This window comes from Anolis sagrei, chromosome X (assembly GCF_037176765.1).
Source record: "Anolis sagrei isolate rAnoSag1 chromosome X, rAnoSag1.mat, whole genome shotgun sequence".
Taxonomy (NCBI): Eukaryota; Metazoa; Chordata; class Lepidosauria; order Squamata; family Dactyloidae; genus Anolis; species Anolis sagrei.
In genome coordinates, this window is record NC_090034.1 from 8,434,376 (window position 1) to 8,454,874 (window position 20,499).

Genomic DNA, 20,499 nt, shown 5'->3' on the forward strand with positions numbered 1-20,499 from the left:
CTGGACCAAACTTGGCACGAGTACTCAATATGCCCAAATGTGAACACTGGTGGAGTTTGGGGAAAATAAACCTTGACATTTGGGAGTTGTAGTTGCTAGGATTTATAGTTCACCTACACCCAGAGAGCACTGTGGAGTCAAACAATGATGGATCTGGACCAAACTTGGCAGGAGTACTCAATATGCCCAAATGTGAACACTGGTGGAGTTTGGGGAAAATAAACCTTGACATTTGGGAGTTGTAGCTGCTGGGATTTATAGTTCACCTACAATCAAAGAGCATTCTGAACTACACCAATGATGGAATTGAAACAAACTTGGCACACAGAATTCCCGTGACCAACAGAAAATACCAAAAGAGTTTAATGGGAATTGACCTTGGGTTTTTGGAGTTGTAGTTCACCTACATCCAGAGAGCACTGTGGAGTCAAACAATGATGGATCTGGACCAAACTTGGCACGAGTAGTCAATATGCCCAAATGTGAATACTGGTGGAGTTTTGGGGACAATAGACCTTGACATTTGGGAGTTGTAGTTGCTGGAATTTATAGTTACCTACAATCAAACAGCATTCCGAACTCCACCAACGAAGGAATTGAACCAAACCTGGCACACAGAACTCCCATGACCAACAGAAAATACCAAAAGAGTTTAGTGGGAATTGATCTTGGGTTTTTGGAGTTGTAGTTCACCTACATCCAGAGAGCACTGTGGATTCAAACGATGATGGATCTGGACCAAACTTGTCACGAGTACTCAATATGCCCAAATGTGAATACTGGTGGAGTTTGGGTAAAATAGACCTTGACATTTGGGAGTCATAGTTGCTGGGATGTATAGTTCACCTACATCAGGAAATAAAGCCCGACTGCTCAGTGGAGGCAAAGATGAAGTACTTAGGCCACATCATGAGAAGATAGGAAAGCTTAGAGAAGACAATGATGCTGGGGGGAAAGGAAGGAAAAAGGAAGAGGGGCCGACCAAGGTCAAGATGAATGGATAGCATCCTTGAAGTGACTGGCTTGACTCTGAAAAAGCTGGGGGTGGTGACGGCCGAGAGGGAGCTTTGCCATGGGCTGGTCCTTGAGGTCATGAAGAGTCAGAAGTGACCGAATGAATAAACAACAAATATCAAAGAGCATTCTGAACCCTCCTCCCATGATACTTCCCATACAGAACTCCCATGCCTTGAAGGGACTTGCTAGTGCAAGCCTCCCTCCAGCCTCACATGCTCTCCCTCACCCCGCACTTGCACACCATTTTGCTATGCGCTGAGCATGCCTGCTCTCTCCTCCCCACTTGGGGTCTCAGAAACAGCCCTCCCCATGGCTGGGAGGCCGGCCAATCACAGCGGAATAAGTCTTTTGGTGGGAGGATTCGCCATCTGTTTCCAAAAAGGAAGAGAAGGACAGGCGGAGAGATCTTCAGCCTTAGAATCATAGAATCCTAGAGTTGGAAGAGACCTCGTGGGCCATCCAGTCCAATCCCATTCTGCCAAGAAGCAGGAAAATTGCATTCAAAGCACCCCCGACAGATGGCCTTCCAGCCTTTTCTGCCAAAGGGGCTCCTAAGACTTCTAGGGAAGTCATGCTACCCATGCTCTATTCTGCTCTGGTTAGACCACACCTGGAATATTGTGTCCAATTCTGGGCACCACAATTGAAGGGAGATATTGACAAGCTAGAATGTGTCCAGAGGAGGCCGACTAAAATGATCAAGGGTCTGGAGAACAAGCCCTATGAGGAGCGGCTTAAGGAGCTGGGCATGTTCAGCCTGAAGAAGATGAGGCTGAGAGGAGATATGATAGCCATGTATAAATATGTGAGAGGAAGCCACAGGGAGGAGGGAGCAAGCTTGTTTTCTGCTTCCTTGGAGACTAGGACATGGAATAATGGCTTCAAACTACAAGAGAGGAGATTCCATCTGAACATGAGTAAGAACTTCCTGGTTGTGAGAGCCGTTCAGCAGTGGAACTCTCTGCCCCGGAGCGTGGTGGAGGCTCCTTCTTTGGAAGCTTTTAAACAAGGTCTGGAAAAAAACCCACAGAAACAGAGCTTGTTTTTCATAGCCAGGGACATAAATTGGGGAGTCTTGATTGCAACCCTGCAAAACCGATCCTTGTGACCTTTCAGATGACATTGGGACCCGGGATAATCATGCTTGATATATGGAGGCTCCTATTTAATTGGAATCTAGTGTGACGTTTCCCAACATCCTCTCGAAAAACAACAAGACATGCATAACAGGAACTGGAGCATCTTTTAAAAAAATACCAAAATTATGTTGGCATTTTTCAAATCTAGCAGCAGAGTCAATGGCACAGAGATAATCGGATTAAGTGTATAATTATCCTTTCTGTTTGTCAGTTCGGAGATGAGCTTCTTTATTGTTCCTCTGCATGCCATGGTTTGAGGGAAGGCGGTGGAACGAGGCGGAGATGGGAACGGAGGCTGGGATGTTACATACCCAGCTCATCTAGAATTCATTAACTCTGATAAAGCTAGCAGAGGAGAACACGGATCGGATAATCATTGCGTGTTGCTTGGGCGGGGGGGGGGGGGGAGCAAGCATCCTGGTGTTGCGGGTGTGAAGGTTGTTCAGGCCCTTTTTGCTCACTGCACATCCTCATTCGGTCTTACTAAAGAGCTTGGTAATAAAACACAATCAGGCTTCTGTATCTGACTGGGATTATGTATTTATTTACAGTATTTATATTCCACCCTTCTCACTCAGGGCAGATCACAATGCACATATACATGGCAAACGTTCAATGCCATAGACACACAACATATATTGATAAACACACAAAGGCTATTTAACTTTCCAGCTTCATAGGAGAATGCTCGAATTCCGGCCACCGGGGGAGCTGTTGCTTCACTGTCCACTTGATACCAATGGAGTACTTCCTCATTCTTTTGGACACTGCTGGAGATTTTTATGGCATTGTAAATTAGTTAAATTAGCCTCCCTTCATAAGTGGTACCTAAATTTCCCACTTGATAGGTGCATACTCCACTTAGGCAGAAAATGAAATGCAAAGATACAGAATGGGGGACACGTGGCTTGAGAGCAGTATGCGTGAAAAAGATCTTGGAGTCCTCGTGGACAACAAGTTAAACATGAGCCAACAATGTGATGTGGCCGCAAAAAAAGCCAATGGGATTTTGGCCTGCATCAATAGGAGCATAGTGTCTAGATCTAGGGAAGTCATGTTACACCTCTATTCCTCTATTAGACCACACCTGGAATATTGTGTCCAATTCTGGGCACCACAATTCAAGAGAGATATTGACAAGCTGGAATGTGTCCAGAGGAGGGCGACTCAAATGATCAAGGGTCTGGAGAACAAGCCCTATGAGGAGTGGCTTAAGGAGCTGAGCATGTTTAGCCTGAAGAAGAGAAGGCTGAGAGGAGACATGATAGCCATGTATAATTATGTGAGAGGAAGCCCCAGGGAGGAGGGAGCAAGCTTGTTTTCTGCTTCCCTGGGGACTAGGATGCGGAACAATGTCTTCAAACTACAAGAAAGGATATTTCATCTGAACATGACTGTGAGAGCCATTCAGCAGTGGAACTCTCTGCCTGGGAGTGTGGTGGAGGCTCCTTCTTTGGAAGCTTTTAAACAGAGGCTGGATGGCCATCTGTCAGGGGTGATTTGAATGCAATATTCCTGCTTCTTGGTGGGGCATTCGACTGGATGGCCCATAAGGTCTCTTCCAACTCTTTGATTCTTTGATTCTATGAACTGTCTTTTGGGCTGCAAAGGTCGACAGCAAGCTAGACAAATGGTTAGGAGCTTACTCTGACTTGGGCTGACTTCGAACTCATGACTTTTCAGTAGTGATTTTAATGCAGCTGACTTCCAACCAGCTGCGCCACAACCAGATTGTGTCACATACCGTATATACTCGAGTACAAGCCAACCTGAATGTAAGCCAGGGAGCCTAATTTTAGCACAAAAAACTGGGAAAACGGATTGACTGAAGTATAAGCCGAAAGAGGGAAATGCAACAGCAGCTATTAGTCAATTTCAAAATAAAAGGCAATACCAATAAAATTACATTAATTGAGGCCTCAGTAGGTTAAATGTTTTTGAATATTTACATAAAATTGTAATTTAAGATGAGACTGTTCAACTCTGATTAAATCATTCTAACCTTCTTCATTATAAATGTGCTTATGTATCCTTCCAATAATTGCCATAGTTTATTTTAACTGTACATTTTGGAGAAAATGCTGTATGTAAGGAAAAGTGGGAAAGACTGGCATTGAGAGAGGAGGAGGAGAAGGCGTGTACTGTGCTGAGAGAGGAGGAGGGGAAGGCACGTGCTACGTGAGAAAAGAGGAGAGGAAGGTGCGCACTGTGCTGATATAGGAGGAGAGGGAGGCAATCATTGTGCCAAGAGAGGAGGAAAGGAAGGCACATGCTGTGCCAAGAGAGGAGAAGAGGAAGGTGTGAGATGCGCCAAGAGAGGAGATGAGGAAGGTGCGCACTGAGCTGAGAGAGGAGAAGAGGAAGGCACATGCTGCACCGAGAGAGGAGGAAAGAAGGCACACGCTGCGTTAGAAAAGAGGAGAGGAAGGTGCGCACTCTGCTGAGAGAGGAGGAGAGGAAGGCACGTGCTGCACCGAGAGAGGAGGAAAGAAGGCACACGCTGCGTTAGAAAAGAGGAGAGGAAGGTGCGCACTCTGCTGAGAGAGGAGGAGAGGAAGGCACGTGCTGCACCGAGAGAGGAGGAAAGAAGGCACACGCTGCGTTAGAAAAGAGGAGAGGAAGGTGCGCACTCTGCTGAGAGAGGAGGAGAGGAAGGCACGTGCTGCACCGAGAGAGGAGGAAAGAAGGCACACGCTGCGTTAGAAAAGAGGAGAGGAAGGTGCGCACTCTGCTGAGAGAGGAGGAGAGGAAGGCACGTGCTGCACCGAGAGAGGAGGAAAGAAGGCACACGCTGCGTTAGAAAAGAGGAGAGGAAGGTGCGCACTCTGCTGAGAGAGGAGGAGAGGAAGGCACGTGCTGCACCGAGAGAGGAGGAAAGAAGGCACACGCTGCGTTAGAAAAGAGGAGAGGAAGGTGCGCACTCTGCTGAGAGAGGAGGAGAGGAAGGCACGTGCTGCACCGAGAGAGGAGGAAAGAAGGCACACGCTGCGTTAGAAAAGAGGAGAGGAAGGTGCGCACTCTGCTGAGAGAGGAGGAGAGGAAGGCACGTGCTGCACCGAGAGAGGAGGAAAGAAGGCACACGCTGCGTTAGAAAAGAGGAGAGGAAGGTGCGCACTCTGCTGAGAGAGGAGGAGAGGAAGGCACGTGCTGCACCGAGAGAGGAGGAAAGAAGGCACACGCTGCGTTAGAAAAGAGGAGAGGAAGGTGCGCACTCTGCTGAGAGAGGAGGAGAGGAAGGCACGTGCTGCACCGAGAGAGGAGGAAAGAAGGCACACGCTGCGTTAGAAAAGAGGAGAGGAAGGTGCGCACTCTGCTGAGAGAGGAGGAGAGGAAGGCACGTGCTGCACCGAGAGAGGAGGAAAGAAGGCACACGCTGCGTTAGAAAAGAGGAGAGGAAGGTGCGCACTCTGCTGAGAGAGGAGGAGAGGAAGGCACGTGCTGCACCGAGAGAGGAGGAAAGAAGGCACACGCTGCGTTAGAAAAGAGGAGAGGAAGGTGCGCACTCTGCTGAGAGAGGAGGAGAGGAAGGCACGTGCTGCACCGAGAGAGGAGGAAAGACGGCACACGCTGCGTTAGAAAAGAGGAGAGGAAGGTGTGCACTCTGCTGAGAGAGGAGGAGAGGAAGACACGTGCTGCACCGAGAGAGGAGGAAAGACGGCACACGCTGCGTTAGAAAAGAGGAGAGGAAGGTGCGCACTCTGCTGAGAGAGGAGGAGAGGAAGGCACGTGCTGCACCGAGAGAGAAGGAGAGGAAGGTGTGCGCTGCGCTGAGAGAGGCAATGGGGAAGGTGCACGCTGTGTGAGAAAAGAGGAGAGGAAGGTGCTAGAGGAGGAGAGGAAGGTGCACACATTGTGCCAAGAGAGGAGGAGAGGAAGGGACGTCCTGCAACAAGGGAGAAGGGGAGGAAGGTGTGCACTGCGCCGAGAGAGAAGGGGAAGGTGCACACTGAGCCGAGAGAGGAGAAGAGGAAGGCATGCTGTGTGAGAAAAGAGGAAGGTGGGTGCTGCGCAAACGAGCAGGAGAGGGAATGTGCATGCTGCATGAAAAAAGAGGAGGGGAAGGTGGGCACTGTGTCAAGAGAGGAGATGGGGAAGGTGCGCACTGAGCTGAGAGAGAAGAAGAGGAAGGCACGTGCTGCATGAGAAAAGGGGAAGGTGTGCACTGTGCTGAGAGAGGAGATGGGGATGGTACACGCTGCGTGAGAAAAGAAGAGAGGAAGGTGCGCGCATTGTGCCAAGAGAGGAGGAGAGGAAGGCGCATGCTGCAACGAGCGAGGAGGAGAGGAAGGTGTGTGCTGCATCAAGAGAGGAGAAAGGGAAGGTGCACACTGAACCGCGAGGGGAGAAGAGGAAGGCACATGCTGCATGAGAAAAGAGGAGAGGAAGGTGGGTGCTGCGCAAAGGAGGAGGAGAGGGAATGCACACGCTGCATGAAAAAAGAGGAGGAAGGTGTGCGTTGTGCCAAGTGAGGAGGAGGAGAAGGCACACGCTGTGTGAGAAAAGAGGAGAGGAAGGTGTGCACTGTGCCTAGAGAGGAGGAGAGGAAGACATGTGCTGCACCGAGAGAGGAGGAGAGGAAGGTGTGCGCCGTGCTGAGAGGAGATGGGGAAGGTGCACGCTGCATGAGAAAAGAGGGGAGGAAGGTGTTAGAGGAGGAGAGGAAAATGCGCGCATTGTGCCAAGAGAGGAGGAGAGGAAGGTGTGTGCTGCAACGATAGAGGAGGAGAGGAAGGTGTGCACTTCACCGAGAGAGGTGAAGGGGAAGGTGCCCACTGAGCCGAGAGGGGAGAAGACGAAGGAAGGCACATGCTGTGTGAGAAAAGAGAAGAGGAAGGTGGGTGCTGCGCAAATGAGGAGAGGGAATGCGCACACTGCATAAAAAAAAGAGGAGAAGAAGGTGTGCACTGTGCCGAGAGAGGAGAAGAGGAATGCACGCACTGCGTGAGGAAAGGAGTGCTAAGTTGCTGTGTTGAGAGGTGAGGGTCCTGGCAGGAAGGCATGGGGCTGAAAGAAGCCTTTCTTTCAGTCCCATGCCTTCCCGCCAGGACCCTCACCCAAGTATAAACTGAGGGGGGCTTATACTTGAGTATATACAGTACTTTCTCTATGTCAAATCTGAGCGAGGAGGGGTACATTCATGGCATAATCCTTTTGCCAATGTGGAAAGTATGCTGATAATCCCCCCCCCCTTTTTTAATGCTGTTTAATGGTTCAGCTGCAGATGCAAGTTACTCCAAATAGAAAAATTAAATGGAAAGCATAGCCGAAAGCTGTCCAGAAGTGGGCTAATGAATTATAAATAACGGCTGTTGGGTTGACTTGCTAGCATGCAGGGCCAAGCCGGTTCTTCCATACACGTAAGAGAAAGTATATGCAATATTAATGGTGAGTGCAGTGTCAGGAGGGGAAAATATGTCCAGCTCTGCTCAGTGGCTTTCCTTTTTGTATCCCTCACTTGCCCGACATTATCTGCTTTGAACTGGATTATATGAGTTTATACTGCCATGTAATCCAGTTCAAAGCAGATAATATGGATTTTATATGTTGATGGAGTCTAAGTAACACTAAGGAATTCAGGTCAGAGAGCAGATCTCCTATAAGAAACTGAATTTATGGTTTGAATCTAAGGTCTGACACTTGGCAAGAATCTCTTTTCTCTATTGGTAAACAATGAAAACATTTCAGTGGTGCCCCCTGCATGCAGCCTTGTGGATTCATATTGTAGAAGCCTTCTTGTGCATGTATGTATTTATTTATCATGTCAGAAGCTAATTGAGGATACAGTTATAATGTATTTAAAAACACAAGTAAAGTTAAAAAATTGGCATTATATTAGATTTCCTTTGTCTGGAAACTGTCAACTTGGAGTGCCTCTGTTGTCACTGTGAGAAGGTCCTCCCATTGTGCATGTAGCAGGGCTCAAACTACATTGTAGTAAGTGGTCTGCGGTTTGTTTTCCACACGCACATGTTATGGACTCCACTTGGTAGCTCCATTTCTGAAGGTTATCTCTAACATCACGTGGTGCCAGAGTACAGTCCGTTCAGCACCTCCCAAGTCACCCAGTCTTCTGGGTGCCCAGGAGGAAATTTCTAATCTGGTATCAGCCATGGATTAAAATTCTGGGTTTTAGCCTGCCACCTTTGGACTCTTGCTTGCTAAGGTGTTCCTGCGACTATCTCTGTAGATCTTAGGAAGCTATTTCTTGATTAAGGCATTAGCATGCTGGCTGATATCTGAACAGAAGATGGGCCAGAGATGTCAATGCCTTGGTCTTTCATTATTGGTTGCTAATTTCTCGACGGATGTAAGGTGGTGCAATACCAATTAAACAGAATAATTTCTTTAGCGTTTCTTTTTTTGTCATGTCAGGAGCAACTTGAGAAACTGCAAGTCGCATCTGGTGTGAGAGAATTGGCTGTCTGCAAGGACATTGCCCAGGGGACACCCGGATGAATTGATGTTTTTTATCATCCTTGGGAGGCTTCTATCATGTCCCTGCATGAGAAGCTGGAACTGATAGAGGGAGCTCATCCGCCTCTCCCCGGATTCGAACCTGCAACCTGTTGGTCTTCAGTCCTGCTGGCACAGGGGTTTAACCCACTGCGCCACTGGGGGTTCCTTCTTTAGTGGTGTAGGGCATAGACATCCTGTGATAATGCGGCATATCTCATTAAGAGCCACATCCACTGCTTTAACGTGGAGAGATGTCTTCCACACAGGGCATGCATTTTCAGCAGCAGAGTAGCAAAGTACAGGGGCAGATGTCTACACTGTGTCTGGTTGTGATCTCCAGGTTGTGCCAGCAGTGCTTTTTGTAAGTCAGAGCACGGTCCAGAGTGACTCCCAGATATTTGAGTATGCTGCAATTCTCCAGTAGGATTCCTTCCTTTGCAATCTGCTACAAAACAGGAGCTTTTTTGTTGAGTCCCAGGGTCAGAGAAACAGATGGTGAAAACAGAAGAACGGCCTGCCTAGGGGAACATGCCTGCTCCAACAATGTTTAACATTTACACTGCCAGAAGGGATAGAGAGTTTCATCTATGCTGACGATCGTGCCATCACCGCTCAAGCAAGGAGCTTTGAAATGGTTGAACAGAAGCTCTCCGAAGCATTAGGCGCTCTTACTGCCGATTACAGGGAAAACCAGCTGATCCCTAATCCATCTAAAATGCAGATGTGTGCTTTTCTTGTGCGTGTGAAGTTAAATGAGCACCATTTTTAAAATAATAGGCCTGAATTAGGTACCTGAACATGAACATACATGCCTTGGAAATCATAGAATCATAGAATCAAAGAGTTGGAAGAGACCTCATGGGCCATCCAGTCCAACCCCATTCTGCCAAGAAGCAGGAATGTTGCATTCAAATCACCCCTGACAGGTGGCCATCCAGCCTCTGTTTAAAAGCTTCCAAAGAAGGAGCCTCCACCACACTCCAGGGCAGAGAGTTCCACTGCTGAACGGCTCTCACAGTCAGGAAGTTCTTCCTCATGTTCAGATGGAATCTCCTCTCTTGTAGTTTGAAGCCATTGTTCCGTTGCGTCCTAGTCTCCAGGGAAGCAGAAAACAAGCTTGCTCCCTCCTCCCTGTGGCTTCCTCTCACATATTTAACCATGCCTATCATATCTCCTCTCAGCCTTCTCTTCTTCAGGCTAAACATGCCCAGCTCCTTAAGCCGCTCCTCATAGGGCTTGTTCTCCAGACCCTTGATCATTTTAGTCGCCCTCCTCTGGACACATTCCAGCTTGTCAATATCTCTCTTGAATTGTGGTGCCCAGAATTGGACACAATATTCCAGGTGTGGTCTAACCAAAGCGGAATAGAGGTGTAACATGACTTCCCTAGATCTAGACACTATACTCCTATTGATGCAGGCCAAAATCCCATTGGCTTTTTTTGCCGCCACATCACATTGTTGGCTCATGTTTAACTTGTTGTCCACGAGGTCTCCCAAGATCTTTTTCACACACAAATCTACCCCAGAGGTGGCTTCATGGGTGTCAAAAGGTAGCCAAGAGATGGGTGTCACCTTTTACATGTGATAATTTAGACGGACTCCTCCAAAATAGTCGCAGGATAAATAAATTACAGGTGGTTAGTTTTGAAAGGGAGTTAGGTATTTTTAATCTGATGCATTTCATGACTTTTGTAGGGAGATGTTGCGTGTCAAGGCAACCTTAACAACTCATTTTATGTTGGGAAGTTTTTCTAGATCAATCCTCTTTTGCAGATTTGTCAGAACAATATTTTTGGTCATTAGAGGAATAACGAGGTGTATCCAGAGGCAGACGTGGATCCTTGATTGTCTTCCTTTCCTTTTTGTCTTCTTTTTGACAGATACCCTGAACTATTACCTTGCGTGCAGTACTGGCTACCCAAATCCCTTTCAGCAGGTGAGTTCTTTCAACCCACACAGTTCTTTCTCTAAGCTGTGCTTTGACACGCCTGGCGGCCGTAACAGTAAGTCAGAAGGTTAGTCTCTCTTAGCGTTGGAGGACTGATTTCAAAAAGAGTCCAGAGAGATGCGAGATAATGAACAAGATAGAACAGGAATTGCTGTTCCACTGCATTGTGTCTGACTCACTATGTAACAACATTTGGAAAAAAAATCTTGTTTTGAAAGTGTTATTTCCTGTTTATTTGTGCAGTACTTACTTTGCAAGGTTGTTGCTCTACTCCAGAAACTTTGTTTTTGTGGCTGCCACAAGCATGTGGACAATTTCAACAGAAAGGAGGAAACCATGAAAATGAACTAAATCTGGCTACCAGTATTAAAAAAACCCCCAAAATCACAACAGCAAAACAACAGAGAGGAAGCAATCTGGGACATCTAATCACCTCTCAACAAAAGATTCCCCCAGGCACTGCCAGGCCATCAAATGCTAATGAAGGTGGTCAGTTGAAACATTCACACCTAGCTCCAGCAGACAAGAGTCCTTTGTCCCACCCTGGTCATTCCACAGATGGTTCTTGTGGGGTTTTTCGGGCTATAGGGCCATGTTCTAGAGGCATTCTCTCCTGACGTTTCGCCTGCATCTATGGCAAGCATCCTCAGAGGTAGTGAGGTCTGTTGGAAATAGGACAATGGGTTTATATATCTGTGGAATGGCTGAGGTGGGGCAAAGAGCTCTTCTCTGCTAGAGATAGGTGTGAACGTTTCAACTGACCACCTTCATTAGCATTTGAAGGCCTGCCTGAGCCTGGGAAAATCTTTTGTGAAACATTCACACCTAGCTCCAGCAGAGAAGAGCTCTTTGCCCCACCCCAGCCAAGGCATGAATATAAAATAAAGGGCACTTAAATATGAATTTTCCAAGCAAGGCTTCCATGAAACAAGGATGAGATCTTGACTTGATTCCAAACGATGCTTCATCTGACTACATTTCCTGTACTTGGAACTTTTATCCCCTTGTTAAGCTATCCCAAGCACTCAGAAATTGGTTTCGCTTTAGCTGAGATTCCCTGAAGCCACTGTTCGGCTTTTCTGTTTTAACTAATCTCCTCCCATCTATCTATTTGCTCATTAATTTCTGCAGCTGGACCAGGTGCCGAGCTGTTTTCAAACCCCAAATCATGGAAACTCCCTGGTAGCACTTCAGGGACATTCTCATGACCAGCTACACTGGTCATTCTCTGCATCAGTATCATTGACCCAACCATTGCCATCTTGAAACTCATTGACATCACTCCCCACATCCAAAGCACCCTGATCCTGAAACACAATCACAGGCTGAGCTCCAACATATCCGCTCTTTCATTACTTTCGTTACCTTTGGGAGCACATAACAGGAAGCCTTCTCCCAGTACGAAAATCATCTCCTCACAAAAGCAAGCAGGAGCCGATCTCAGCTCATTGCCTGCTTTTTGTGAGCAGCCTCTTTGCCTTGGAAAGAGTGTATGTGTGGCATGCAGGCCCAGAAAATGCACACATGCCTGCAGCCGATCGCCTCTCCTCTAGAGTAGAAACAGCTTAAATGACTAAAATTGATGGGAGGGGGAGTTTGGGAAGCCCCCCCCCCCCATAGTGGGCCAATAGAAAATGGATCTTTTGACATCCCAGAGCGAAAACAGATATGTGCCCTCCTGATTTCGGGAAGCTGCCCAAAAATGGATCGGGGCCGCCACCAAAAAAAAGGACACGAAATGGGTCAAGGTTTACCCAGATTGCACAAGCCTAATATGCATATAGCAGAACCCAGAAATTTGAAATTAAATGATGTTGTTTGTTGTTTTTCATGGTCTCATTGACTTACACTTGGGTCAAGGAGTGCAGAGTTTCATACAGAATTCTCCTATTATCATCGCAGTAATGACTGTTGCATCCCAGTTCAAGAAACGAGACCATAAGATTAAATCCACCACACTGGACTGTAGGAAAAGCAATCCTTGTTTATTGATGAAAAATTGATTACAAAAGAAAGGTAAATGCAAAGTCAAAAAGCCACAGAAAAACACAACAGTCAGTAGAATCTCTGAACTTGAGCAAAATTTCAAAAGCCACAATACAAGAACCAGGAACCTGTTAGCCTTTTACTAACCATGAACTTGATAACTACAAGCCTCTGGGATTACCGGCCATGAAACACAGGAATTCTGCCAAGGCACAGCCACAGTCCCAAACGTTGCTTGATCTAAAGAGGCACCCGGCAGGAGGCCTCTTAAACCAAAGAAGCTATTTTTTGAAACGCCCCTTGACTTTGAAGCCTGGGCCTGTCTCTCCTGTAAATGATGTGACCTTCGTAGAAACTGGGAAACATTTCTGTCTCTTAACTATCTGTTCTCTTCGGTCCTCATTAAAAACCCCAGGTGGAGAGATATCACGGCTAGTGATATCACGGCTAGCTTTCAAAACATTTTCCTCCAGCTGTTGAGTTTCATTTTCATCGCCGCTGACCTCTGCATCAACAACACATTCCACACTGTCAGGGTCAGGGAGAGCTTGCTCAGTTGGAAAAACTATCAGAGAATCCTGTTCACACAGATCAGGATCAGGCTGAACCCCAACAATGCCGTTCAGACTAACTTCCCTATAGTCATCCAGGGAAGTTCATGGCCAAGAGGGAATTTGAATTTGGGGTTCTCCTCTTAAGTCTGAGACATGACGCTCTTAACTCTTACATCACTCTCTTTTGTGCTGGTTTGTGATAATAATTAGTATAGCTGCTGTTTCAAGGATTCACGCTAATGGTTAACAAAAGTCAGTGACTGCTTGCAAGGCTGCTTTCCTTCACCATAAAGATTGTGATTTGATCTTTGTGTTGAGCAGAAGCTATCAGGAAGCCACAAAGCCCTGGTTGAAATGCAGGATGACGTGCTGGATCTCATGAAGTCTGCAATCAAGGAATACCCCACTTCTAAGGTAAAACATGATGGAGTTCTTTGGCTTTCTTCCCTCTTTTCTTCTTTGATGATCCCGCTTGCTTTTATTTTCCACAATTCTCAGAAAGTAAAGCCATTGTTTACATCCAGCTTCTGCTTAATGCCTTTCCTTTCAGGAGTACCTTAATCGAGTCCAGGAAGTCCTGAACTCCACGGAAATCAACCTGCAGCACCTGACTGCCTTGGTGGACTGTCGGAGTCTCCATTTGGTGAGTACCAAAAGATCGCAGTTGGATACGTTAGAGATGAAATGTAGAGTAGGTTCTTGTGGGTTTTTACGGGCTCTAGGGCCATGTTCTAGAGGCATTTTTTCCTGACGTTTCGCCTGCATCTAGGCAAGCATCCTCAGAGGTAGTGAGGTCTGTTGGAATTAGGACAATGGGTTTATATATCTGTGGAATGGCTGGGGTGGGGCAAAGAGCTCTTCTCTGCTGGAGCTAGGTGTGAATGTTTCAACTGACCACCTTCATTAGCATTTGAAGGCCTGGTTGAGCCTGGGAAAATCTTTTGTTGAGAGGTTTTGTTCATGGTGGTTGTTGGTGTGGTCCAGCATTTCTGTGTGCTGGACCACACCAACAACCACACCACCAACCACCATGTCAGACTACACAGAGAAGCCATTGAAATCCACAAGCATGTGGACAATTTCAACAGAAAGGAGGAAACCATGAAAATGAACAAAATCTGGCTACCAGTATTAAAAAACTCTAAAATTACAACAACAAAACAGCAGAGAGGAAACAACCAGGCACATCTTAACACCTCTCGACAAAAGATTTTACCAGGCTCAGCCAGGCCTTCAAATGCTAATGAAGGTGCTTGCCATAGATGCAGGCGAAACGTCAGGAGAAAATGCCTCTAGAACATGCCCCTATAGCCCGAAAAAACCCACAAGAATCTAGTGATTCCAGCCATGAAAGCCTTCGACAATACATTGAAATGTAGAGTGTTTGCTACTTTTTGGGGAAGAAAGGTGAGATCCTAATTGGCTTGAGTCTTCCTTACGCAAGTAAACAAGATAGTTCGTGCAATTTTGCATTTCACGATATAGATGAACGCCTCCACTGAACCACATCAGCCTTTGTATCAAAATAAAAGGCTGTGTTTTTTGGGAAATAAAAATCTCCATAATCTTTTTGAAAATGGCATTCATGATCATTTGGGAAAACCAGGAATCTTTTGGAAAGGCAAGACCTCGTTAGAAATCATAATGTGCTGTCGCGTGCTGGGCCTATGACAATATCTGTTTATAGGACGTGCTTTCTGTATGCCCAATGGGACGCCGGGGTGCCTTAGCTAAAGGGCCCCACAGGTTTCCCAAAACAAAGTTCTGTAGAGGCTTAAAATAAGTCCAACAAAGTTCTTGATTAAGGCTTAAATCTTCGAACAAATGAATAAAATTTATTTATTTATCTCTCATTTGGTATCAGCCATTGGTTGAGGTGCTGGGTTTGGGCCTGCCACTTTTGGACTCTCGCTTGCTGGGGTGTTCCAGCGAGTGTCTCTGTAGATCTTAGAAAACTATTTCTTGATTTAAGTCGTTGATGTGCTAGCTGATACCCAAACAAGGGATGGGCTGGAGATGTCACTGCCTTGGTCCTTTCACTATTGGTTGCTACTTCCCGGCGGATGTCAGGTGGTGCAATACCGGCTAAGCAGTGTAATTTCTCCAGTGGTGTAGGGCGCAGACACCCCGTGATAATGCAACATGTCTCATTAAGAGCCACATCCACTGTTTTAGTGTGGTGAGATGTGTTCCACACTGGGCATGTGTACTCAGCAGCAGAGTAGCATAGTGAAAGGGCAGATGTCTTCACTGTGTCTGGTTGTGATCCCCAGCTTGATAGATACCGGTGAAATGTCAGGAGATAATGCTTCTGGAACATGATCATACACACAACAACCCAATACACACATATACAATACACAAAGCAATCTCAGTTATATACATAACAAATAAGTAGTGTAGGAGGCTTGTGGAAGGTTGTTATTTCCAACAGTATTGGCATACTGCTTAAACAACAGCATAAAACAAAATAAAAAACAACATTGTAACAACTATAAAAGCAACCATCAAACCAACAACCAATGAATCTGCAATAATGATCAGTTTCTGGGCATGGGCGGGTGGATTGGTGCAAATCTATTGTGAGGGTAGGGCTGATGAATAAAGTGCATAAGTCAATATATGATATCCAGGAAGTCAAGAACATAAATATAAATCCATCAGCATAAAAACAGGAATCTTTCCAAGGCAAAACTCTTTCAGGAACAAAGGCAAACACAGAAGACAAGATACATGAACATGAGAGCTGTTCCAGGAACTTGATTGCGTGGCAATGTTGTCTGCTCTGAAGAGGCCAGGAAAACATCACTTAATTTAAGTTCAAACCTGACCAAGAAGCCAGGTAGCCTCTTGGTCACTCTATAGCAGTAGGTCTTTCTGTATATAGATTTGCCTTTGTATTAAAATTAGAATGGGAAATGAACACTAAAAATCAGAAGTGTCTCCAATCAATCAATCAATCAATCAATCAGTCAATCACTCAATCATGAAGTGTGTTCAGTGTTCTGTCAAACCAATAGTAAGCTTACTTTAAAAAAATAATATTGTGCAGATTTAGAAGCCAGGTGATATTTGCAGCTCTCCAAATTGAGCTTGGAACAATTCAGTGTATTTCTGCTCTCCAGGATTACATCCAGGCTCTGACGGGCTTCTGCTACGATGGCGTGGAAGGGCTCATCTACTTGGTTCTCTTCTCCTTCGTCACAGCCCTCATGTTCAGTTCCATTGTGTGCAGTGTCCCACATACCTGGCAGCAGAAAAGGTAAGTGAGCCAAGAAAGGGAAGATTGACTTTATGCGTTTGGACATCAGGCTGCCAAAGCCTGGGGGAAAAGGTTCAGTTGGGGATCTGGATCCTGGTCTTCTCATCCAGTACTAAGACTATTATATATATTATACCACACTTGGCTCAGACAGGAAGGAAATGGGAAAGCATATACAGACAGACAAGAATGTGTTCTCCTATCTTTCCCCCCTTCAATCTATATTGATGGAATGGCTGACCCCCTTTCTGTCTTCTCTGTTGGTGACCCTTTGTGGGTCTTGGTGATGAAGAAGTTTGGGATGTCACACTACAAGAGTTATAGTATAGCATCCAAAGGGGTCATATGTTTGTGCATGTCATTAGCATAATTCCAGACAACATCATGTGGATTGTATACAAAGCAGTGGTTCTCAACCTGTAGGTCCCCAGGTGTTTTGGCCTACAACTCCCACAAATCCTGGCCAGTTTACCTGCTGTAAGGATTTCTGGGAGTTGAAAGCCAAAACACCTGGAGACCCACAGGTTGAGAACCACTGATGTAATCATCGTAGATTGTGGTCATAAGTAGCCTGTCTGTCTCACCGTCTTGTCCAGTACTGAAAGTCAGAGATCAGTATTTCTCAACCTCCCTAATGTTGCGACCCCCTAATACAGTTCCTCATGTTGTGGTGACCTCCAACCATAACATTCTTTTTGTTGTTACTTCATAACTGTAATTTTTGCTACTGTTATGAATTGTAATGTAAATATCCAATATGCAGGATGTATTTTCATTCAGTGGACCAAATGTGGCACAAATACCCGATATGCCCAAATCTGAAAACTGGTGGCGTTGAGGGGGATTGATTTTGTCATTTGGGAGTTCTAGTTGCTGGGATTTATAGTTCACCTACAATCAAAGAGCATTCTGAATTCCACCAGGGATGGAATTGAACCAAACTTTGAACACAGGACTCCCATGACCAACAGAAAATACTGGAAGGGTTTAGTGGGCATTGACCTTGAGTTTTGGAGTTGAAGTTCACCTACATCCAGAAAACATTGTGGACAGACACTGATGGATCTGGACCAAACTTGGCATGAATACTCAATCTGCCCAATTGTGAACACTGGTGGAGTTTGGGGGGAAAAGACCTTGACATTTGGGAGTCGTAGTTGCTGGGATTTATAGTTCACCTACAAATCTGACCCCTCCAATGATAGAATTGGGCCAAGCTTCCCACACAGAACCTCCATGACCAACAGAAAATTCTGTGTTTTCCGATGGTCTTTGGCGACCCCTCTTACAATCCTTGCGACCCCCCCCCCAGGGGTCCCGACCCCCAGGTTGAGAACCACTGACAGGTGGAGAGTGAGCTTGGCTAATGGTTGAGCACTCAATCCGACTCGGGGTTCAATTGTGCCACCTTCCAGTCAGCAGTAATCTGTTTCTGCTGGCAGTTAACCAGCTGTGCTACAGCCCGGCCTAGCTGTGCTAGCGTTAGGTTCCTATAGCCTGGTAGAACAATGCCAGATAAACATGAAGCCTATCTCTTCCCCAGTAAAATAGCTATATTTGTTGTATTTATGTGCACACAGGACACTCAATGAGTTCAGTGGTCTTCTGGCAACTTCTGGATTTGTTTTGGGGGATCTGATCCACCTTGTGGCTCAGGAACTGAAAATTGGTTCCATAAATTTGGTGTTGTTGTTGTCCTTGTTGTTGTTTTTGTTATCCAACCCAGGGATTGGCCAGTCCCTGTATGAAACATGTTGTGTATTTATGTACATCTCTTGCTTTATTTTGATCTTTGAGATTGATTTTATAGTCATCGATTTCAGTTGTGTAGTATGTTTGCTGGCAGACTCCACGGGAAGACTCACAGCAGGCTTAGAAAGCCCAGATGGGAGTTGTGGGAGGTCTGAGTCATTCCTTTCCCTGGAAGGAGCCGGTTGCTGTGGGATGTTACGGCATGTGGGAAGAGGAGAGGTTTGGGGATATTGCATGGATATTGCATTGCCAAAGAGGCTGATTCCTCCCCCTCTTTGGCAGGAGCTCAGACGAAGATGCAGAGGACGAGTCTACGGCTCAAGGGAACCGGCAAACACATGACAACTTGTACAGGGTCCACATGCCCAGCCTCTACAGCTGTGGGAGCAGCTATGGCAGCGAGACCAGCATCCCAGCGGCAGCGCACACCGTCAGCAATGCTCCTGTCACAGAGTACATGTGAGTAGTCGCTTTATTGGCACCCCCAGAGCCACAACTGCACTGTGTCCCTGGCATTTCCACTTTGAAGGATCTTGAGTGGGTAAGATGTCTCTGAGCTTGGGGAGGCTCCTATAATAATAATAATAATAATAATAATAATAATAATAATAATAATAATAATTTATTTACTTTATTTGTATACCGCAGTTTCTCAGCCCGTAGGCGACTCAACGCGGTTAACAACAAGAGCAAAAATTCAATGCTAACAACATACACTATTTAAAAACAATTAACACCATAATATACTAAATAATTACACATCAATAGACAACACATTAACATCTAGTAACTAGAATCATGATCCAATTCGTCATCCATAATTCCGTTTTCCTATATTCATCGTATTCATTGCACTGTTTATCCGAACTCCTGTTCAAATAGCCAGGTTTTCGGTTTTCTTCGAAACACCATTAACGAGGGGGCTGATCTAATGTCCATGGGAAGGGCGTTCCACAGCCGGGGGGCCACCACTGAGAAGGCCCTGTCCCTCGTCCCCTCCAAACGTGCCTGTGATGCAGGCGGGATCGAGAGCAGGGCCTCCCCAGAAGATCTTAAAGTCCTGGTGGGTTCATAGGCGGAGATACGTTCGGATAGGTAACTTGGTCCAGAACCGTTTAGGGCTTTATAGGCCAAGGTAAAAGGTAAAGGTAGTCCCCTGACATTAAGTCCAGTCATGTCTGACTCTGGGGTGTGGTGCTCATCTCCATTTCTAAGCCGAAGAGCCAGCGTTGTCCGTAGACACCTCCAAGGTCATGTGGCCAGCATGACTGCATGGCGCGCAGTTACCTTCCCGCCGGAGCGGTACCTATTGATCTACTCACATTTGCATGTTTTCGAACTGCTAGGTTGGCAGAAGCTAGGGCTGACATCGGAAGTTCACACCGCTCCCTGGAATCGAACCTGCGACCTTTTGATCAACAAGCTCAGCAGCTCAGTGCTTTTACGCCAGCATAATAATAATAATATATAAAATATAATAATAATAATAATAATAATAATAAGTTACAGAGAATGAACACGCCAAACTCCTCTGGGACTTCCGGATTCAGACAGACAGAGTTTTGGAGCAGAAGACTCCTGACCTCACAATCGTGTTAAAAAACAAAGTATGGATCGTTGATGTTGCAATCCCAGGTGAAGCAACTGGAAAAGCTGACACAATATGAAGATTTAAATATCGAACTGCAAAGACTCTGGCACAAACCAGTAAAGGTGGTCCCAGTGGTGATCGGCACACTGGGTGCAGTGCCTAAAGACCTTGGCCTGCACTTAAACACAATCAGCGCTGACAAAATTACTATATGCCAGTTGCAGAAGGCCACCTTACTGGGATCTGCACGCATTATTCGCCGATACATCACACAGTCCTAGACACTTGGGAAGGGCCTGACATGGGATCCACGGACACTTAACACAATTTAACAGCCAGCAGAGTGTCTGCTGTGGACTCATCTTGTTGTGTTTCTAATAATAATAATAATAATAATCTTTATTTATACCCTGCCACCATCTCCCCGCTGGGAACTCTGGGCGGCTTACATGAGGCCAAGCCCAAACAACAAATTACAGCAGAATAAACCCGAAAATGCAAACAATAAACAACAACATCATAATAAATTGAATAGAGAGAGAAGGACCAGTGGCTTCGAACAAAACAACGATTTCAAGGCATGGATAAGAAAGAGGACGTTGGTCTATTGCTTGCTGTACCTGAGTGGATTCAGAGAATTAGTTGCTTCAAATATAGTGCACATAAACAAATAGAGACCATAATTACTAGGGGTGTGCAAAGCTTTAGACCTCTGTTTTGTAATTCAGAGATTCAAATGATTCATTAATCCAAATCTCCAAATTATTATTTATTTCGTGTCAAAAGCATTGC

At 45.9% G+C, this 20,499-nt stretch overlaps 1 protein-coding gene across 2 annotated transcripts in view; it reads left to right on the forward strand.

Annotated features, from left to right (window-relative positions):
• Positions 1-20,499, forward strand: part of LOC132782164 (protein tweety homolog 3) — a 168,252-nt gene that overhangs the window by 123,982 nt on the left and 23,771 nt on the right. For both annotated transcript variants that reach the window (XM_067460633.1, XM_067460634.1), the window contains exons 8-12: positions 10,495-10,550; positions 13,424-13,516; positions 13,653-13,745; positions 16,228-16,364; positions 18,399-18,575. In XM_067460633.1, coding sequence (XP_067316734.1) covers positions 10,495-10,550; positions 13,424-13,516; positions 13,653-13,745; positions 16,228-16,364; positions 18,399-18,575 — 556 coding nt within the window. The remainder of the gene's footprint in view (positions 1-10,494; positions 10,551-13,423; positions 13,517-13,652; positions 13,746-16,227; positions 16,365-18,398; positions 18,576-20,499) is intronic.